Raw genomic sequence first — 22087 nt, forward strand, 5'->3', positions numbered from 1 at the left:
CCCCCCCCCCCCCCCAACGGTGCCTATTACATGCCAGCAAACATATCTGTCATACACGGAAAGCGTCGGGATGGGCAGCTAGTTAACTTATATCCTAGGACCTCCTAGGCAGGATATTCGAGCGGATTAGTGGACCAAGCTGCAGGAGCCTCACGCTTGAGCGGCCATCTTGCTTGTGTGCCACCTAGCGCTCCCCACGAGAGTGAAATTTATAAACACTCCTTAACCAAATACAAAGCTCTATTAGTCACAGAAAAAGCAGTCTATTACTCCTCGCAATTTGAATCCTCCAAAACGTCAGCCAGAGAACTCTTTCAAGTTATTAATAAATTAACCAAACAACCTGAACAAAAAAGAGATTGGGTTAATCAGTCCTTCTGCGATGGCATTGCTTCACATCTCAGGGGTAATATCGACTATTTTTTACTTATTTGGTCCCCATGGTAACTCTTTGCCAGTCACTGGTCATGAAAATGTGTACTCAGCTTTCGACATGGATTTGTCCATCAAAAGGTTTGAGTGTTTTTTATCTCTCTCCTCTGCATTAATAAAAGACCATATTCTAGCTACCAAGTCAGGCTCTCCAGACGACCCATGTCCATCCTCAATTATGAAGCTAGTCCCTGACATCATTGCTACCCATCTCTCAGACATATTTAATAATATGTTTAGAACTGGTTTATTTCCTTCGCAATGGAAACGAGCCTCCATCCTACCTCTACTGAAAAAAGTCAACTTGGATCCCGAGGACCTGGCCAGTTACCGACCCATTTCCTGGCTCCCTTTTCCAGCACAGATTGTAGAGAAGGTAATGAACATGCAACTAAAGCAGTTCATCAAGGATTCCAACTGCTTGGACCCCATTCAGTTTGGATATAGATCAGAACATAGAACAGAGACTGTTCTGATTTAGGCCACCTATGACTTCAACTTCATCTTAGACAATGGCGGATCAGCAGCCCTTATCCTGCTGGACTTATCCAAGGCGTTTGACACAGTGGATCATTCCACCCTGATACACCATCTGGAAGCAAAAGGCATAAAAACCCTTGCCTTGCAATTACTTTCATCCTTCCTGTCAAACAGGGAAAACACAATTAATTTAAATGCCTTCTCTTCAAACTCAATTTGCCTGCCCTGCAAAGGTTCCACAGGGATCCCCACTCAGACCGACTCTTTTCAACGTATACATCACAGACCTAGCCAATCTGGTCGAATCCTTTGGGTTTTCCCCTCACCTCCTATGCGGACAACCAAATTGTGTTATCAGCCTCCCAGGATGCCAACGGCACTGGTGCTCGCAAACATGACTGCATGAAAGGTACCAATGGTTGGATAAATAGACACCATCTTAAGCTTAATGACGGAAAGACTGTGGTGATCTTACTCTGCAATAACCCTAATTTTTGGTCTGCCCCGTGTTGGCCTAGGGAGATGGGCCCCCTTCCAGTACCCACCAAGGAAGCCAAGAGTCTGGGTGTCATGACTGATTACCACTTACTCTTGGGAAACCAAATCAACACAGTGGTCTCCTCCTCATATAGCATCTTAAGAATACTTTAAAAAATCTGAATTTCTTGCCTTTGTCAGTCAGGAAGTCAGTTATTTCCACACTTGTATTATCTAAAATTGATTACTGTAACAGCCTGTTTATCATATCTGAATAAGTTGCAGATTCTTCAGAATTCAGCAGCCAGACTCCTTCTTGACGTGCCTAGGCACCATTCGGTTTCCACTGCTCTCAAGGAATTCCATTGGTTGAGAGTCAAAAACAGGATCACATTTAAAACCTTTGTCTGACCTACAAGGCTCTCCATGATTCAGGACCCTGGTTTCTCAAGAAAGCCCTATCATGGTATACTCCCTCAAGAAATCTAGGATCAGCAGGCTCTTTCAGAGTAAATACTATCAGATTCAAAAAATCTAAATGGTGTGGCAACCGCTTCTTGGTTAGAGCTGTGACAGCCTGGAATCTCTTTTCGTTCAATCTCAGATCAGCTCCATCCCTATCTCAATTCAGGAAGCTGCTGAAAACCTGACTTTTTAATCAATGAGCTCATTTCTATCCCTCTCGCTGCTTACTGCTTCAGCGCCTAGACACCCTGCGGTATACGCTGCGCTTTATAAATAATTTAACATAATGTAACATATACCTCCTTGTACAGAGAATATAGTTTGCCTTGTCATGTTCGTTAGGATGGTCCTGTAATGTATACCCTCTTTTTACATACATTTCCCCATCCACACAACAATAACAGTTCTGGAGGGTGACCTTTTACCTAGTAGTTATCTCTCTCCCTTTGTGAGCAGGCTCTTGGTATATTATGATAATAACGCTGTACCTGAAGTACATAAACATGTACCCAGGCACGGCATATTTACTCTGTATAAGGGTCCCCGCTTTTTTTCCTCCTCGGCCAACAGGCTTGCTATGCATGATTACATTGTTTTGATAAACATTTATGATTGTTTTCAAAACATATGTATTCTAGAAGAAACCCTGGAGTGACCACTCTAGTATATAAGACCCTTATTCCCCCCTGCAAATTAGAGGAGAATTCCTTCCAAGCTGAGCCAGGGGTACTGCATGCTGAATCTTCGACACACAGCGGTCTGACATCCCTTTTGGGGTGTCATCCCCGGAGCAGAGACTGGTTCCTTAGTTCTCTACCATCAGGTACGGGGGTTGGAGTTTCCCTAGGGGATTCTTGGCTACATACACATATGCACATATACATACTATAGCTTCATATCTAGGCTAGGTATATTTAGGCAAAATACGTAGGGCATTATTATATAAGTATGCAAATACTACTGTTTTATCTGAACTGTATGTGTTCATCTTTTTAGCATTATGGTATCTACTGTTAACTATATCAGCACTTGCAATTCCATTTCGTATGCTTCTGACTCCTGATTGTCGCAGCACATATGTTTTACACAAGATTGACACTGGGCCAATAAATACTTATTGAAAACGTTCCAGTCATCCTTCTATGTGTTTTCTGAGAATAAGCAAGCACGAGTGACTGAGCGAAAAGTACTGTACTGCTTTCCACGATACCTGAAGAATCAGGGTTGTCATTGTCAGTGGTTACCAGAAACGACCTACACAACTGTAGAAAACAGGGGGGTGGTAGTGGCACTGTAGAGCTAGCTGTTCTAATGGCTGACATATCCTGTGCGGGTGTCCGGAGTCTGTTTGTACACCGAGTCCTCAGTTTAGGCCATCCAAAACCCGCAGGTCCTGGGGATTCCTAGGAACTACACGACAGCCTAAAAGTTTTAACTGTAACGTGATTAGGCCTCCTATTTAATTTTGACCATGAGTATCTTTTTCAATATCGAATGGTTCAAGTAGCTTTATTACAAAGACATGTGAGGCCCGGCGAAGCACAATTGAGGAGAGATTGATTGGTTGCAGTGGAGGTACATCACTGTCCTGCATAAAATAGTGAGTTGTAATCATGGAGATCTTTCAGCAAAATTGGATCTGCCAGAACTGAGATCCTAGGTATGGTATTCCCCCGGGCATTTTGCTTTAACTCAGCTGTTTTGCTGAATTTGTGTTTCTAGGCATTATGATGTGCACTTTACTCCTGCTAACCAGTAGTAAAGTGCATGTGCTCTAGCCCTCAAATTTAGTCAAATTGGCCCACACCTAATTGGTGCATATATTTTACTTATAAATCCCTCATAAATGGTACAACATGTAAAACATACATGTCTCATACATGCCACGGCAGTCTGTAGTACATTTTTAAACTGCTACTTTGACCTGGCAAAATAAACCTTTTGCTAAGCCTAAATCTTCTTTTTTAATATTTATAAGTCACGCTCAAGGTAAGGCCTAGTTACCGATAGACTAGGGTAAATTATGTTTAAGAAGTAGGACATATGAGTTGATGTTTCACATGTCCCAAAAATGACATAGCTCCGAGCTTTTGGCGTTGTCCCGGTTTGTTAGCCATATGTTTGTGGTTTGCCGATGAGTCATGTATGCCTGTTTTCAAATTTGTGTGTGTTAAGTTCAAGTTCAAGTTCGGGCATTTATAAAGCGCACTACTCCCCCAGAGGGTTTCAAGGCGCTTGGGAAGGGGTTCATTATTTTTTCGAATAGCCAGGTTTTAAGTTCTTTTCTGAAGGAGATGTGGTTTTGAGTAAGGCAGAGTCGAGTGGGGAGTGAGTTCCAGGTCTTGGCCTCCAGGAAGGAGAAGGATCTTCCTCCCATGGTGGATTTTCGGATGAGCTGGACTGCGGCGAGGGCTTGATTGGACGATCTTAGTTGGCGGGTGGGTTTGCAGAAGGACAGTCGAGTGTTGAGGCATTCGGGTCCTAGGTTGTAGAGGGCCTTGTGTGCGTGGGTGAGGAGACGGAATGTAATTCTTTTGTTGAAGGGAAGCCAGTGGAGGTCTTTTAGGTGTCTGGTGATGTGATCTTGGCGGGGGATGTTCAATATGAGTCTCGCTGATGCGTTGGAGTTTTTTCTGTAATTTTGCTGTGATTCCGGCTTATAGTGTGTTACCATAATCCAGTCGACTTGTGACCAGTGCGTGGTTGACAGTCTTTCTTGTCTCGAGGGGGATCCAGCGGAAGATCTTTTTGAGTGCGCGAAGTACGTTGAAGCAGGAGGATGAGACTGTGTTGACTTGTCTGGACATCGAGAGAGAGGAGTCTAGGATGAATCTGAGGTTACGTGCATGGTCTGTGGGTATGGGTGCTGTGCCCAAAGCGGAAGGCCACCAGGAGTCGTCCCAGGCAGAGGGGGAGGATCCTAGGATGAGCACCTCCGTTTTGTCTGAGTTGAGTTTTAGGCGGCTGTGTTTCATCCATTCGGCTACTTCTTTCATGCCTTCGTGGAGATTGGTTTTGGCGGTGTTGGTGTCTTTGGTGAGGGAAAGGATTAACTGGGTGTCGTCGGCGTAAGAGATGATGTTGAGGTTGTGTTGGCGCGCGATGGATGCGAGTGGGCTCATGTAGACATTGAAGAGGGTGGGACTGAGTGATGATCCTTGTGGTACTCCACAGATGACTTCAGTGGCCTTTGAGTTGAATGGGGGGGGGAGTCGGACTCTCTGAGTTCTCCCAGCTAGGAACGAGGGGATCCAGTCCAAGGCTTTTCCTTGTATGCCGATGTTGCTGAGGCGTTGTATAAGGGTGCTGTGGCAGACTGTGTCGAAAGCGGCGGAGAGGTCGAGTAGAATGAGGACTACTGTTTCTCCGTTGTCCAGTAGAGTTCTGATATCGTCTGTTGCTGCAATGAGGGCGGTTTCTGTGCTGTGTTTGGCTCAGAATCCGGATTGAGAGGGGTCGAGGGAGTTGTTGGATTCGAGGAAGGCGGCGAGCTGGCTGTTGACCGCTTTCTCAATGACTTTGGCCGGGAATGGGAGGAGGGATATGGGTCGGTAGTTTTTAAGTTCAGAGGGGTCTGCTGTGGGTTTCTTCAAGAGGGCGCTGAGTTCGGCGTGTTTCCAGCTTTCTGGGAAGATGGCAGAGTTGAACAAGCAGTTGATGACATCACGGAGATGGGGTGCGATGATGGAGTCAGCTTTGTTGAAGATGTGGTGGGGGCAGGGGTCGGTTGGCGAGCCAGAGTGGATTGAGTTCATAAGGCGGATGGTGTCTTCAGTGGTGATTGGGTTCCAGTCGCTGAGGTTGTTAGTTGGTGGAATAGGATCTGAGGGGGGTGGGGAGGGTTGGTCTCTGGGAGTATTCTCGAAGCTGTGGTAGATGTCGGCAATTTTGTTGTAGAAGAAGGAGGATAAAGCATCGCAGAGGTCTTGGGAGGGGGTGATGTCGTTAGAAGCTGCAGTGGGGTTGGTGAATTCTTTGACGATGTTGAAAAGTTCCTTGCTGTTGTGAGTGTTGTTGTCGAGATGATCCTTGAGTGCTGATTTCTTGGCGGATCGGATCAGTTGGTGGTGTTTGCAGGTGGCTGCCTTAAGAGTGGTCACGTTGTCGGTGGTTGGGTTTTTTCTCCATGTTTTCTCCAGGGTGCGGCATAGCTTCTTGGATTTTTTAAGGTCATCATTGAACCAGGGAGCCTTTTTGCTGGCTGATTTGATATGGTGCTTTTTCAGGGGTGCTAATTCGTCAGCACTGTGGGTGATCCATTGCTTGAGATTGGTGGCCGCTTGGTTTGGGTCTAGTGAGAGGGAGGGAGGGTTTTGGTTGAGTGATGTGAGGAGTTGGTCAGAGGTGATTTTGTTCCAGTTTCTCCGAGGAATAGGTTGTGGGCGGTTGTGGGTCAGGGGGGTTTTGTAGCTGAAGTGAACACAGCTGTGGTCCGTCCAGTGGATAGCTGTGGTGCGGTCGAAGGAGATGTGCTTGCTGGAGGTGAAGATAGGGTCGAGCGTGTGCCCGGCTACATGGGTGGAGGTGTCAACAAGTTGTTTGAGTCCGAGGTTGGCCAGGTTGTCCAGAAGGGTGGAGGTGTTGCTGTCGTGTTTGTTTTCAAGGTGGTAGTTGAGGTCTCCTAATAGAATGTAGTTCTCGGAGACGAGGGCATGTGGGCTGATGAAGTCCGTGATGTCATCGCTGAATTGAGTGCGGGTACCTGGAGGTCTGTAGATGAGGGTGCCTCTAAGTGTGGTCCTAGGGTCGGTGTGGATCTGAAAGTGGAGATGTTCGGCGGTTGCAAGATTTTGAGATAGTGACTGTGTGTTCCGTGTGCGTTTGCACAGTAATATTTGCAGTCCTTCCTTTGGCCCTATGTGAAAGTTAATGAAGGTTTAAATTGTCAGACTCTGGTTTTTATAAATATACAAGTTATGATTTGAGGACTCGTGTGAAAAAGCAAAAAACCTTACAATCGCGAATACTGCGCTAATAAAAGGACCACACGATACCAAAAAGCTTTCGTTTCATCAAGGAAAAGGTACTGCACGCAGAACAGTCCGAAAGAGTAGTGTTACTCTACCTATGTGTGAACACCAATTAAAACTTTACTTCGAATTTCCATACCAATGTTACAGACATCAAGTCTGTCCTGAAGGATTCTTAGCCGTGGAGCTGTTAGAAGCCGACTTATTGGTACCTCTTACTCAGCTGAGCCATGTCTGGTAGGGGCTTGGCAGCCAGTGCCATCTGGGACCAAGGATAAGACGTCTCATTCAATGAAATCTACTTTAGACAACATCCTGGGAGATGAAATGCCAACACGCACCAGGGACCCAGTGCACGCGTTCTGCATCTCATTACCTGGGGCATGTCCCCTGCAGCCTGACTTCTCGCAAGAGCCCTGCAACACCTCCTGCCGGGCGTGTGGGCTCAGATATCTATGACCACCTAAATCGAAGGACTGGTGAGATCATCAGCATGGGGGCAAAACTAAAAGAGTGGCAAATCCACAGCGCCCTAGGCAACTTACCATGCTCACAGCAGTCTGTCAGCATCGATTCTCAGGGCTGTGCTCAGTGGTACTAATACATTTCAAAGCATACTACACAGCACAAAAAGAGGGCAAGGTCACAGGTTTAACTAAAAGCAAATCTTGGAGACGGGTAAGCGTGGAGCTTTCCCCACAGACGTCAGTAGTGCTTTACCGATAATCTGCGTCAATAGAAGCACTATAGTTCATGGCACAAAGAGATCTCAACTCCAAACCTCTGTGAAATCTTACTGCTGACGCTCCACGAAACGTAAATGCAAGACAAGTCCTTGCTGTACAAAAAGTACGAGCTTCACTACAGCAACCAATTAGGCAATGGGGGTTGGCATTGCGGTCTGGGAGTGAAAACCGATAGATGGGGAGCAGAGCTGAGCCGCACCGACCTAGCAGGGTAGGGGACACCGAGCCTGAGCACTAGGATTGGACGTGAACCCGTATGGCACACAGAGACAAGGATGAGCGGGAAACAAAGAACGGTGTGAAGCATTACACATGGTGCCTGTAAAAGCAGTAGCACTTTTAGAGCACATGTCTACCCATAGGCATCCCAGGGCTGACAGTACTGCACATAATACTAATCAAGTGGGGGTCCTATTACTGGGATGGGTTTTGAAAAAGCCAGATCTTGAGCCTCTTCCTGAAGGGAAGCAGACATATTTCAGAGCAGAGAGAAGAGGGGAGGGCATTCCACAGTGAACTTAGTCTATACCAGAAGGATCCTCCTCCCATTCTCTCCCTCTTAATGCTAAGGATGATCGCTAGGTGGGCAGTGGAGGAGCAAAAGTTCTACGAGGGAGATAAAAAGAGAGCAAGGGCTGAGAAATCGCTGGCTTTCGCCCCACAAGGCCTTGTGAGCAATGCATAGAGACTTGAACCCGATTCTCTCGTCCATCGGCAGCCAATGGAGGGAGTTTAAGGCTTGTCTGGCAGATTGGTGGCAAAGGATTTGAAGTCTGGCAGCACAATTCTGGGCCACCTGAAGCTTCCTAATCGTTCTCTTTGGAGCACCTGGGTAAAGGGAGTCACTATAATCGAGTCTGGATAAAATGAGGGTCTGGATCATCAGTCTCCTGGAGGTGAAGGGGAGAAGGGAGAGTCTTCCTCAGCATCCTTAGGAGCACATAGCATGTGGCAGACAGCTTCAGTGCCTGAAGGTTAAATTTGAAAGAGTTATCTATCCATACCCGCGGCTCTTGAAGCCATTGTTTGGAAGGGGATGGAGGCCTAAGCAGTTTAACCAGACTAGCGCTCACAAATCGGCTTAGAGCTATTGACCAGAATCATAAGCTCTGTTTAGATTAAGGCAGGAGTGTTCCATCCATTTGGCAATCTTCCCAAGGCAGACCTCCAACGTGGGGTGGGGTAAAGGGGTGGGGTGGGGGGTGGGACATTTTGTCCAGGATTGTGAGAGAAATTTAGTTGGGTGTCATCAGCATAGGTGACTATCGAGATTCCAAATGGCGTAACAACGTCTGCCAAAGGTCTCATATAAACGTTAAACAGTGTGGGGCTCAGGGAAGAACCCTGAGGTACTCCACACTTGAGTGGGAGAGGGTTGGAAAGACCACCGACATAATACCTGAAAAGCCCTGTCTTGCAGGAACAATTTAAGCTTTAAAAGGCAGTTCTTGGGATTCTAATGTTCTTCAGTCTTTGCACAAGTATATTGTGCTTTACAGTGTCGAACGCAGAGCTCAGATCGAGCAGGATGATGGCGTCTAATCCTCCCTGGTAGAGTAATCTCTTGGATTCTTAGACCACTGCCAGTCTCTGTACCATGACGGGGTCTAAACCCTGTCTGGGTAGGGTGGAGTAGGTTGTGACTCTTTAGATGATCGGAAATAATCTAGTTAACGTATTTTTCCGCAATTTTGCTAATAAAAGGAAGGAGAGAAATGGGCCGATAGTTCCCCAACTCCAGTGGGTCCAAGTTCGTTTTTTTCAGTGATGCTTTGACCATAGCGAGTTTCAAGGCCACTGGGACGTCACCGGAGGTGAGAGACAGATTTATCACTTTATGCATAGCAGGGAGTGTCTAATCAGTGGCTATAGCTAGAAAGTGTGGAGGGGCCAAGTCACACGGACAGCCAGATTTAATTTGTTGGAAGATCTCCGTTAGCCATATAAATCTAGAATTTTCTTGTAAAAAAAGTTGGCTAGGTTGTTACATCGTCCGGGTTGCAGTGTTGGATTGATATAAGTGGACGGGGTGGGGCAGGGATTAAGTAACGTTTCGGCAATGCGGAAAATTTCCCGGTGAGTTATTTGCCAGAGTGTTTTTTTCTTCAAAATAAAATACTTGAACTTTTTCAATTTCAGTTTTGTAGGTTTTAATGGTACCTCTGTAGCTCTGCTAACATACTCCCCCATAGTCCTTCCCCCATATCCTCTCTGCACATTTACAGTGTTGTTTAAATTCACTAAACGTAGGAGTGTACCAAGAAGACATTTTTCTTTGGCACGCAGGGTAATCACTCTCTGGGGGATGATTTGATTCAAAGAGGATGTTTTCCAATTAGGATATTTGTCATAGGCAGAGGTAGCGATCTCGCCTAGGGTGGGTCTGAGATCAGTAAGGAATTGTTCCAGAGTTCTGGGGACAATATTGACCATCTAGCGCTCTTAAAGAAAAAAAAAAGTAGTCCCGAAACAATGCCTTAAAATAGCTGCTGAATAAGTTTAGCAGTAATTGGTCGCTGCTCTCGGTGAGGACTAAACCCTGGGAGAGGTATGATGCTTGCAAGCCATAGACAAATCGTGGAGAACAAATAATTGAGCAACGATGGAGCCAGCAAACTGGAACCCTGTGGGCAGGTTGAAGCCCACAATGTATAAACAACAGGTCTCTTTTTGAGACAGCGAATGTGTGCTGTCTAGTGCTGAGACTTAACTACTAAAGTCGTTTTCCACTTTTGAAAGACTGTCTCTCACATTGAATAACATTGGATTAACTTATTACACTTAATAGGTGATAACTTCAGTTTCAAGATGTACAAAAAAATAATGATTCCACTTAAATCAATTGTAAATTAAAATCCTCTTTAATAGTAAAATCAGATTTTAAGTTACTATTTAGGAAATGCAATTTTTATAAAGCTGTTATTTTTCCTCCTAAATCAAATGTGCCCTTATGGATGTGTCCATTGTAACATGACTGTGAATGGCTCTACTGTGTTTTTTTTGTGTATACCTTCAAGATGTGGGGACAAAAGAGCCTTGGGTGTTTCTTTCCTGAGCAGGATGTCCTGGGGTGGCTGTACTCAGCCTCCCTGAGCTTCATAGCATAGCCTCTGGACTTGCCCACTCCATTTCCGACTTCTTAGGGCTGCCTGCTCTGCCACTAACATATGCAGCTCACACCTAGGCCTGGCTGCACTTTGTTGCACAAGACAGTTTGGAGTCTATCCCAGTAAAGGGGGAAGGTTAGACACAGGGGGCAGGGCACTAGGGATAAAAGTGGCACCTTCAGAATCTCTTATCAGAACACTTCAGGACGTGTGGAAGATTCAGAAGGACTGCCCTACTGTCTGAAGAAGGAAGACTGGATCTGCTTGCCTTGAACCCAGGCTGCCCACAAGTGATTCCAAGGGTCAATTGACTGTCCACCTGTTTAAGCTACAGAGACACAACAAGCTTCCAGGTGTCTCCCTGCAACTGCCCTACACCAACTGGACCTGCCCTGAGCCCTGCTGCTGGCCCCTGCTAGAATGCGTTCGGAGGTGTCGCCCATGTCTAGGATCCTTGGCTGACTTCCAGGTGAAAATACAGAGGTTTTAGGCTCCTCACAACCACTATGTTTTCTTTGCATCAGAGACGACGACCAACAACAAATGCAAAACTCCAGCTAGACCTGCACTTCGCACTAACAGCAACTGTCGCCGAATGCCAAAGCGAAGCTTCATCTAGAGACCTATGCTTCGTGCCGAAATCGACAGCCCATGTCCACCGTCAACTCGAAGCTCTGGCAGTAACTGTCTAGGGCACCAGACCTGCTTATTGGGCCAATACCGACGTCCTGGCAGCCCCCATCAACATGAACAGCAGCTCCTCGCGCGGACTTGAGAAGATCGCGCTTCATATGGACGACCCTGTATCCGACCGGTGGTCCATCGCAGTCTGCTTGAATTTGTGACTTTACCCCAGCGATATCTTCTCATTACAATTTTTAAAAATCATAACTCCGAAGTTAACGATTTCACAGACAAATTACTGTACTGCTGATAACAGCAGGAGGAACGAAGTGAGACTGTGAATACTCACTGGATGTGTTATTCACAATATCAGTGATATTTTGACCATACTTCTTGTAAATGCACTTGTGCATACTTATACTTGATGTATTTGAATGCAGTATATAATAAAAAAGTTACACAAAAAAAATCATAACTCTGGCTCGAATTGTTGAATATTTGTCATTTCGGTGTCATTTTTTATTTTTCTAATTTACTCTCATTTTCTAAATTGGCTTGGGAATTCTCTTGTGTTGTGTTTTCACTGTTTACTGTTTGAGTGCTGAATAAATACTTTAAACACTGCCTCTAAGTTAAGCCTGACTCTATTATGCCATTATGACTCACTCGACGCTTCCCAGCTGAGTGGTCGCTCCCTTTGGCTCCGGTATCGTTGTATAGCGCTTCTTGCTGAGAACTGTGTGAATTGAATTGCCTGCTGTGCGCTTTGTGTACCGCTTTGCATGTTTCATTGTTCAGATTGCCAGCGCGACTTTCCTGATCTTTTAAGTGTATTCCCCCAAGCGCCCTCCATTTTGTTGTTGTTGTCCTCCTACTTAGCCCGCCCCGCCTCCCAGCTGAGCCGCCCTCCCACAGACTACATCAGCGCTCCGTTACCTGGAAGCGCTGTGACTCACTCGACGCTTCCCAGCTGAGTGGTCGCTCCCTTTGGCTCCGGTATCGTTGTATAGCGCTTCTTGCTGAGAACTGTGTGAATTGAATTGCCTGCTGTGCGCTTTGTGTACCGCTTTGCATGTTTCATTGTTCAGATTGCCAGCGCGACTTTCCTGATCTTTTAAGTGTATTCCCCCAAGCGCCCTCCATTTTGTTGTTGTTGTCCTCCTACTTAGCCCGCCCCGCCTCCCAGCTGAGCCGCCCTCCCACAGACTACATCAGCGCTCCGTTACCTGGAAGCGCTGTGACTCACTCGACGCTTCCCAGCTGAGTGGTCGCTCCCTTTGGCTCCGGTATCGTTGTATAGCGCTTCTTGCTGAGAACTGTGTGAATTGAATTGCCTGCTGTGCGCTTTGTGTACCGCTTTGCATGTTTCATTGTTCAGATTGCCAGCGCGACTTTCCTGATCTTTTAAGTGTATTCCCCCAAGCGCCCTCCATTTTGTTGTTGTTGTCCTCCTACTTAGCCCGCCCCGCCTCCCAGCTGAGCCGCCCTCGCCCCTCCCCCTCCACTATCCATATATGACAGTAGCTCCCGCGCGCAGCGTCCACGCGCAGCGTCCGCGCCCAACCCGCGCCGAAGGTGCGCCAAAGGTAAGCCCGTCTACGCCCGTCCGCGCCTGGACCGCGCCCAGCGCCAAACCCCCTGGCCCCCGTCCCTCCCAGCCCTCCCGCATTACCTACAATGCCACAACCCTCCTAGCCCTTAACTCCGGTCGCACCCCTAACTGCGTCCAAGCAGCTCCTGGACACACCCATGGACCTTTCTCCTGCTACTCCTGCAAATTCAGCGGCACCGACAACTACTCCGCTACGACCACTCCACAGACTCCCGACCCCAACCACCTACAATGCATCCTTCTCAACACCCGCTCGGTCCACAGACACGCCATTGACCTATGGAATCTACTAGACACCATCTCTCCAGACGTCGCCTTCCTAACAGAAACATGGATGAACGCTTCATCCGCCCCAGACATCACCATTGCCATCCCTGAAGACTATAAGATCACACGCAAGGACCGTTCCGGCCACACAGGAGGAGGAATCGCTATCGTCCATAAGAAATCAATCCGCATCTCAACCAACTCTGACGCCAACCTCGCCAACTCCGAACACCTTCACTTCCAAATCCACATCGACCCCAAGACCACACTCAGAGGCACCCTCCTCTACAGACCACCAGGTCCCCGCGCAAAATTCAGTGAAGACATCACGGACTTCATCACTCCACACGCGCTCCCCTCCAAAGACTACATCCTTCTGGGAGACCTCACCTTTCACCTTGAAAAGATCAACGACCGCAACACCACCACCCTCTTGGACAACCTCGCCAACCTCGGACTTAAACAACTAGTCACTTCCCCCACCCACATCGCAGGTCACACACTCGACCCCATCTTCACCTCCAGCAATCATGTCTCCTTCAGCCACACTACGGATCTCCTCTGGACTGACCACAGCTGCGTTCACTTCACCTACAACAAGCCAAAACCCACCAACCACCTCCAACCAACTCTGCAAAGAAACTGGAACAAAATCACCACCGACCAGATCTCCGCATCGCTCCTTCTCAACACCCCAGCTCAGTCTTCTAACCCAAACCAAGCCGCCGCCAACCTCACCCTATGGTTATCCAACACCGCCGACACCTTAGCACCACTGAAAAAACGTCAAAGCAAACCTGGCAGCAAGAAGGCCTCATGGTTCAACGATGATCTTAAGAAGTCCAAGAAACTCTGCCGCTCCCTTGAAAAGGCCTGGAAAAAAGACCCAACCACTAGCACCAAGGACGCCTTCAAAAACGCCTCCCGCACTCACCACCAACTAATCCGAAAGGCCAAGAAAGCAGCATTCAAGGATCGACTTGACAACAACGCCCACAACAGCATGGAACCTTTCAACATCGTCAAGGAATTTTCCAATCCCTCTGCCAACTCCAACGACATCACCCCCTCTCAAGCCCTCTGCGACTCCCTAGCCTCATTCTTCCACAACAAGATTGCAGACATCCACAACAGCTTCGACAACCAACCCGGAGACCAACCCACCCAACCATTTGCTGAACATTCTCCCCCCGTGAACACCCTCAACGACTGGAACCCAATCTCCACTGAGGACACAATCCGCCTGATGAATTCCATCCACTCAGGATCCCCCACAGACCCATGTCCTCACCACATCTTCAACAAAGCAGACTCCGTCATAGCACCGCACCTCCGAGACGTCATCAACTGCTCCTTCAACTCCGCCACCTTCCCGGAAGACTGGAAACACGCCGAACTCACCGCCCTTCTGAAAAAACCCACAGCGGACCCCACCGAACTCAAAAATTACCGCCCCATTTCTCTCCTTCCATTCCCGGCCAAAGTCATCGAGAAAGCTGTCAACAACCAACTCGCCGCTTTCCTCGAAGCCAACAAATCACTCGACTCCTCACAATCTGGCTTCCGAGCAAAATACAGCACTGAGACCGCCCTCATCGCAGCAACAGACGACATTCGAACTCTACTGGACAATGGAGACACAGTCGCCCTCATCCTCCTCGACCTCTCTGCAGCATTCGACACAGTCTGCCACAGCACCCTTTTACAACGCCTCAATAACATCGGAATACAAGGAAAAGCACTTGAATGGATCACCTCGTTCCTCACCGGAAGAACCCAGAGAGTCCGCCTTCCACCATTCAAGTCCGAGGCCACTGAAGTCATCTGTGGAGTACCACAAGGATCCTCACTCAGCCCCACCCTCTTCAACGTATACATGAGCCCCCTCGCGGCCATCGCCCGCCAACACAACCTCAACATCATCTCTTACGCGGATGACACTCAACTAATCCTTTCTCTCACCAATGACCCCAGCACCGCCAAAACTAACCTACACGAAGGAATGAAAGAAGTTGCCGAATGGATGAAACAAAGCTGTCTGAAACTGAACTCAGACAAAACAGAAGTCCTCATCTTAGGTACATCCCCCTCTGCATGGGACGACTCTTGGTGGCCGGAAGCCCTTGGAAAAGCACCCATCCCGACAGACCACGCACGGAACCTAGGCGTCATCCTGGATTCTTCACTCTCAATGAACAGACAAGTCAACGCCGTCTCCTCATCCTGCTTCAACGTTCTTCGCATGCTCAAAAAAACATTTCGCTGGATCCCCACCGAAACCAGAAAAACAGTCACCCACGCTCTGGTCACGAGCCGACTGGACTACGGAAACACCCTCTACGCAGGTACTACCGCTAAACTCCAGAAGAAACTCCAACGAATCCAAAACGCCTCAGCCAGGATCATATTAGACATCCCGCGCAACGAACATATCTCTGGTCACCTGAAAGACCTCCACTGGCTACCCGTCAATAAGAGAATCACTTTCCGACTGCTAACCCACGCACACAAATCACTTTACGACATCGGACCAGAATGCCTCAACTCACGACTGTCCTTCTACACCCCCCCCGCCAACTACGCTCTTCCAGCCAAGCCCTCGCCACTGTACCTCGCATCAATAAGACCACCATAGGAGGCAGATCCTTCTCATACCTGGCTGCCAAAACATGGAACTCACTCCCCGCTGACCTTCGCCTTACCCAGAACCACCTAGCATTCAGAAAGCAACTTAAAACGTGGATATTCGACAAGTAATCCTCCTCCCCTTCCTAAGCGCCTTGAAACCCTCTGGGTATGTAGTGCGCTATATAAATTCTGACTTGACTTGACTTGACATGCTACCAGAGGGTTTAGCATTTGTTTACCTGGTGACCTTTGTGGTTCACCCGAACAAGGATTTTGTTTATAATCGAGTGTGGCTCCCATCCCTCCTAATTAATAACGCAATTTCTAGCAGGATCTTACTGACTCAAAGACGGAACAGTCTAGGTCAAATGTCTGCCATTTCTTTCATGACTCTGGAGATTGGAGTACTAGAATCATGCCTTTCCTATCCTGTGAATGACTTCTTGAGCAATCCAGGTTTGAAACAGGCCTCTTTTTTGGTTCTTAGAACATTTCCTGGTTCTTAGTCCCAATGGTTGAACCCAGCTCTGGTGCTACGCAGGTGTCCGTTGAGAGGTAAAGTATCACCTTGCCAGCCAGAAAAAAGTGTCTTAAAGGAAAACAGTTTTGCATGGCACCAAGTCATGAATTCAAAAGAATGCTTTCAGAATCAATGCTTGAAGCAAAGGTAATGAAGCAATGCAACAAAATTATGATGGACTGAATTGCAGCCCACAGTAATTACCAGTGGCCGAGATTAATTCAATAATCCGTTCATCATGTTTTTGTTTTCCTCAGTACAACGCCTACAGTGTAACGGGAATACCCAGGCATGGGTCCCATGCTCACTGTGCCATAGTAATCAAAGTGCACCCTACTGATTAGCCTCAAATTGACTGAAACCGGTATGGGATACAGCTCAACAGGAACCTGGCAGGCAGTCTGAGCTGGACTGTTCCTTCTGGAGCAGGTCACAAGTGGATTTGCTTACAGCTGGTACATCTCAAGTGGCATGATGGGCAATAAAACGATGGACTGGATTGCGACCCATCGCAATTACCAGCAGTTGAGATTAATTCATGTGAGTCACCCCTCATTTATTTGTTTATTTTTGTTCCCCTTGAGCTCTGGACCTTAACTTCAGGCTGCACTACACAATCATCCCCCAATAACCAATCACACTCATCTTTGTGGGAGGCCATACTTTGCATAAAGTACTGTGGAAAGCAAATGCCCTTCTCTCTCAGTGACACTCACAGAAACAGTCTCTAGTGCACATGCTAGTAAGTCTCACACCAATCCAAAAAGGCAAGAGGGCTTGGACAATGGCGATGTAGATGTCCACGAGCTACGAAGACTGGTACAAATGCGGGTGATACATGAACGCTACATTCCAATCCGGCACAAATCGCATGGAGATTTTACAAAGCTGATAATAGAGCTGCAAGCGCCACATCCACACGCTGAATAAGAAAGCATAAGTAAGGAAACGTGTCATGGATCAATGAAACCGATACCATCATGGGGACCTTGGTGTGGAGGAGCTCCCAGGATCCATCTTCCACACCTGCTCACACTACCCCTCTGCTCACCCCCCTTTAGAAAGAACAGATTTCAATGCTCTGAGTGCCCTTAGACTGACCTGTTTTGGTGTGTCTGTGATCAAGGTCCGTGCTGAGATTCTGCCCTTACTTTGTCTCCTGCAGAAGAAAGGGAACAGTGACTTATGTACATAAGGAGAAGCTTTATAAATAAAGATGACTAACTGATGAAGACCAGTTTAAAGCATGAGTGCATCTCAAAACAAACATGGGACACAATTGATAACAAGCATTGGCAAAGACAAAAGGCCTGCATATTCTAATACTTAAATTCAATTCTTCAGTGATTGGCAGGTGTGGATGGGTGAGTGGGTAAATGAGATTATGAGTCAACATCTGACTGAGTAAGAATGCTTGGATAGATATATGAGGTTGACTTTATAGGTACATGAATTGTTAATAAAGCAGGTGCAATAACGGATGGACAACTACATTTGTGAGTGCATTAATGGATTATTGATTGAGTGCATGGATGGATGCACACAGGTAACACCAGTCTTAGAAGTTGATGCTTTAAAAACAGTTGGAATAGTGTTTAAAAATGGCAACTATCACCGACATTACGCTAGTGCAAGCATTACACCAGGGCTGTGCAACATGGTGGCGGGAATGCTAACTACATAAGGAATTACTAACATTATGCCAGTTCATGCATCAAACCAGCCCACTCTGCCACCCCAGTTAATGTCTGAACTGGGGTGGCAGAGTGGGCTAAAGAATGGTGATGGATTAAACCCAGATCTTTTGACTGGGTGTGATTCAGATGCTCCGTCCATCACCACCCCCTTTTGTACCGCTCAAACCAGAGGATGGACAGCAATGTCCAGAGAGTGCCATAAAATATCATGAATTACCCTCATTATGTCAGTGAAAGTATTATGCAGAAGTGTGTACCATTATACCAAGAATGCCCAGCATGTGTCAAGAATTACCAACATCATGTATGTTCAGGTTTGCACAATCACTCTCTCACCTTGAAAACCTGTTCAGAATTGCACTCAAAATTCTAGAGGGGCATGAATCCAGAAAACCTGGTTGCATGGGAGCCTTTCTCTAATCACGCCTTAACCCTTTCGATGCTGATGACGAGCTCAGCTCGTCATGATGCACAGTTGAGCTGTGCTGATGACGAGCTGAGCTCGTCATGAGTGCAGCCTAAGTGCAGTTTCCAGCACAGGGGGGGAAAACACCTAGCAGCCAAGGTGTTAATCCTATCACATGTTCATATTTGCACCAGCACCTAATTATTCTCAGTACATACCGATATGTGTCTCATCACTTGTAATACTGCCATCTATCATTTGCAAAAATGTTAACAAAAAAACATATTTGGCAACACTTAAGCCATACACAAATGCAAATGACACTAAGCCTCACTTAGAGTTCGGAGAGAACCTAAAATCATCCAATTACTCAAGAACATGCTCAATATGGAGAAGAATCAGCTTGCTGAATTTTCATCCACCATATAGATTATATTGTTAGGAAATTCAGAAGGTGGACTCTGCTTACTATTCCGAAATTCCTTCCAAAATTAAAGGATTTTCAGTATCCTCCAGCCTCTATAATACAACCCCTCATCACAGTTTACCTCAGTGATTTTTTAGGTCGAGCCTAGGCAGCGCTTGCGCTGTCTGGAAGATCTGTTGTATGTACTTTGTGGGCTCTGTAGATCAGCCCCAGGACTTGTCTGCTTCGGCTTTTTCGAAGGGACTTTTTTTTGTTCAACTGCCTCTATTTAACTGTCTTTTTTTTTTTTTAAAACCTTTATTTAACATTTGCACTCAAATACAAACCCGGGCCTACAACCCCCAGGGCTGGCCGCTAAGCAGTTCAGTACAGTATCACAATCAATTTCAGAGTAATTGTCCCTGGGGAGCATAGTAACTCAAATTACCAAGCGCAGCGGTTGTGAATGCAGTTCGATGCGGAAACAGTATAGGAGGTTTTCATTTTTCAATATAAAATAGAAAGGATCAGGTATCATACAGTGTCTCGGATCACAAGAAAGGGGGCGAATAGAAAAACGATGTGTCCATACCAAGTTCGCTACTATGGAAATCAACGGCGTTAAGGCATGCAACATATGGATAAAACAGCATATTATTATTAATATCTAAACCATTGTTATTGTCCGCCCCACAGCACCAAAGCCCCCGAGAGGTCAAGGCACAGATGGAGAGATAAGGATGTAAAGAAAGCCGAACCCACTACACTAACCCGGAAAAGAAAAAGGAAAGAAAGGCAAGAGAAGAGAAGAAGAAAAAGAGGCCATAGAACAAAGATAAAAAACTAAATACCCACCCCCACGCCCCCCCACCCTGCACCCCTGCAGATGACTACGGCCACCCCTCACGCAGCGTGCCTGTCGCCCAGCAACCAGAGCCCGAAATATAGGAGAGAAGGGAAGAAAAGAAAGGAAAAGAAACCCCACTCAAGAGGGGAAATCGGAGGAGGGCATAATACTACGGACTCCATATCTCCTTCCCCCACCTCAGCCAACCCTGCCCCGGATTCCGTTAGGTCAATAAATCCATCCCGTCAACCACAATCCCACAACGAGAAACCCAGACAAGAAACTCAACCCTGGCCCCTTCGATCAAATGTACTGAGGTCGGTAATTAAGGGAAGTCCTTTACACACAATGTCACAAAAGTCGGCAGAACAGGAGCGCACAGATGTAGGTTTCTGGTACCACTGTCGCCCCTCCCCGTCTCCGAGGCCGAGCTTCATCCCATCCGCCATATTGAAAGACCGGCGGAGGAGGGGAATCGACAGTCAAAGACAGCATACGGTACAAAGTAGATGATTCTGTAATGGGGACGGCATGTAAATGTTCCGAGGGGTGCAAAATCGAATGTTCCAACGGTTCAATTGGGTGTTCAGGCACATTCCATTCCGGTAAATCCATCACAATAGGGGCAAACATTGTTTCCACCGCCGGGTCTAAATACACCTCCGAAGCATCCATTGCAAAGTGGGCTGGTTGCCGGGTCACAAGCGTCGAGTCAGGGTCCGGTCTCAAGCATGTGATTTTATCCATCGCAGACAACAAGCCGCGAGTCCGGGCTTTGATAGTGCCCTGAAGCGCCATAAGTGCCTCCAGCACCGTCAGCAAAGACGGGCCAGGTCGAACCTGCTCCGTTAAATTTCTTCTGTCCTCAGGCATGGTGGTCCCCACAGAGAGGCGCCTTCTCCGGGGCAAGATTAGGCGGAGCAGGAATAAGCTAGGAGGGAACGGCGGTCAGCGAGTAGTGGTACGCAGCGAGGTACCGACCGTGGGGGGTCGGCGATGTGAATGCCGGACCCCCGGTCAGGGACCCCCGCAACACAGTACCGTGCATCACTCGTCACCTCACCTGCTGTAGGGCATCAGGCAGCTGATGGTAGCAAAACAATCGAAAAAAGTCCGAGTGAACCAGAGGCCGGACCCAACCGCACTCAGCAGCCCGTTGTTGTTCAACTCGGACCCGGCAGAGCCAGCACTAGAGATCCCGGCTTCCCAGGTGGGTTAGGCCTCAGTACGGTCGTCGACGTATCTTCGTTCCACGACGGCGGAAAAACTCCAGGATTACACCACTGGAGTGTGGGTCGGATCACCCACACGGATCCGGTTCAGGTGAACAGGATTATCAACAGGATAGTGAAGCATAGGACGGAGGTCAGCGGAGCCGGGAGACTATGCGGCCATCTTGGTTGGTGTTGTAGCTCCTCCTCTATTTAACCGTCTTGATAGAAAACGACCAGTAGAGGTCAGTAAAATACCAGAATTACTTTGTGCTTAGGGACTTTCTTTTTTTATTTTTCTGGCAGCTGCCTCAATTTAACTTTCTTGATAGAAAACAAACTGCAGAGGTCAGTAAAATACCAGACTCACTTTACCATTCCCTAGATTCCAGGCCATAGAAATATGTCTTCCACGAGCACCTGTAGACAATAATATTTTCACAAGTCTTGTATTTTCAGTGATAGGACCATCGAAGGCCCTGATTTTATATTAAAAACAGAGCTTTGGACAATACTATTTCCAGCTTATAGGAAGTATTTCTCTCCATGTGTTCCCATACCTGGTGTGTTCCGCAGTTTGGTGCTTACTTTCCCTCCATTTAGAGAACAGTAGATGTTTCAGCACACAAGCTAATGTGCTGCAAAGCTAAATACATATAAGGTCCCAAAGGCGAGACCGATTGCATTGCAAATACTTGTTTTATTTAGTCCTTCTTCCTTATGCTGTCAGATGTATATCACTGCAGTACAGTACGTTTTAATTAGCCCTCCTCCCTTATGCTGTCAGTTGTATATCACTGCAGTACAACACATTGTTCCTTGAGGTCCTTCTGAAGTCAGCAGAAAGGGTGCGACACCTCAGGCTATTACTAGATTGTTCTAAAAGCAGAAAGTGTAGCAGTTTTTCTTTAGTGAATTAAAAATTAAATTGCTCTTGAACAACACCTGACCCCATGACGGCATTAAGGAAACGCTGGGAGAAGGATGTGGGCACTTTGGAGGAGGAAGACTGGGTGGCCAAGAGAGACATAGCCCAGCAATGGAGGGCTGAATGAGTATGTCCCCTGTGCTGACCTGGACTAACGGCATGGACTACCGTGCCGAGGCAGAAGAATATATGTATAAATGGAGAGGCTGCCCTCGGAAACACAGCAAGGTTTGGGGTGCTTGGATATTGTATTCCACTAACTTT

At 47.2% G+C, this 22087-nt stretch overlaps 1 protein-coding gene across 2 annotated transcripts in view; it reads right to left on the minus strand.

Annotated features, from left to right (window-relative positions):
- FARP2 (FERM, ARH/RhoGEF and pleckstrin domain protein 2) overlaps positions 1-22087 on the minus strand; it is a 1631776-nt gene that overhangs the window by 743830 nt on the left and 865859 nt on the right. For both annotated transcript variants that reach the window (XR_015300958.1, XM_086944011.1), the window contains exon 12: positions 17430-17487. Coding sequence is in view for 1 of the 2 variants with exons in the window: in XM_086944011.1 (XP_086800137.1) it covers positions 17430-17487 (58 nt within the window). In the remaining variant the exon portion in view is untranslated. The remainder of the gene's footprint in view (positions 1-17429; positions 17488-22087) is intronic.

This window comes from Lissotriton vulgaris, chromosome 11 (genome assembly GCF_964263255.1).
Source record: "Lissotriton vulgaris chromosome 11, aLisVul1.2, whole genome shotgun sequence".
In the NCBI taxonomy this organism is placed as follows: domain Eukaryota; kingdom Metazoa; phylum Chordata; class Amphibia; order Caudata; family Salamandridae; genus Lissotriton; species Lissotriton vulgaris.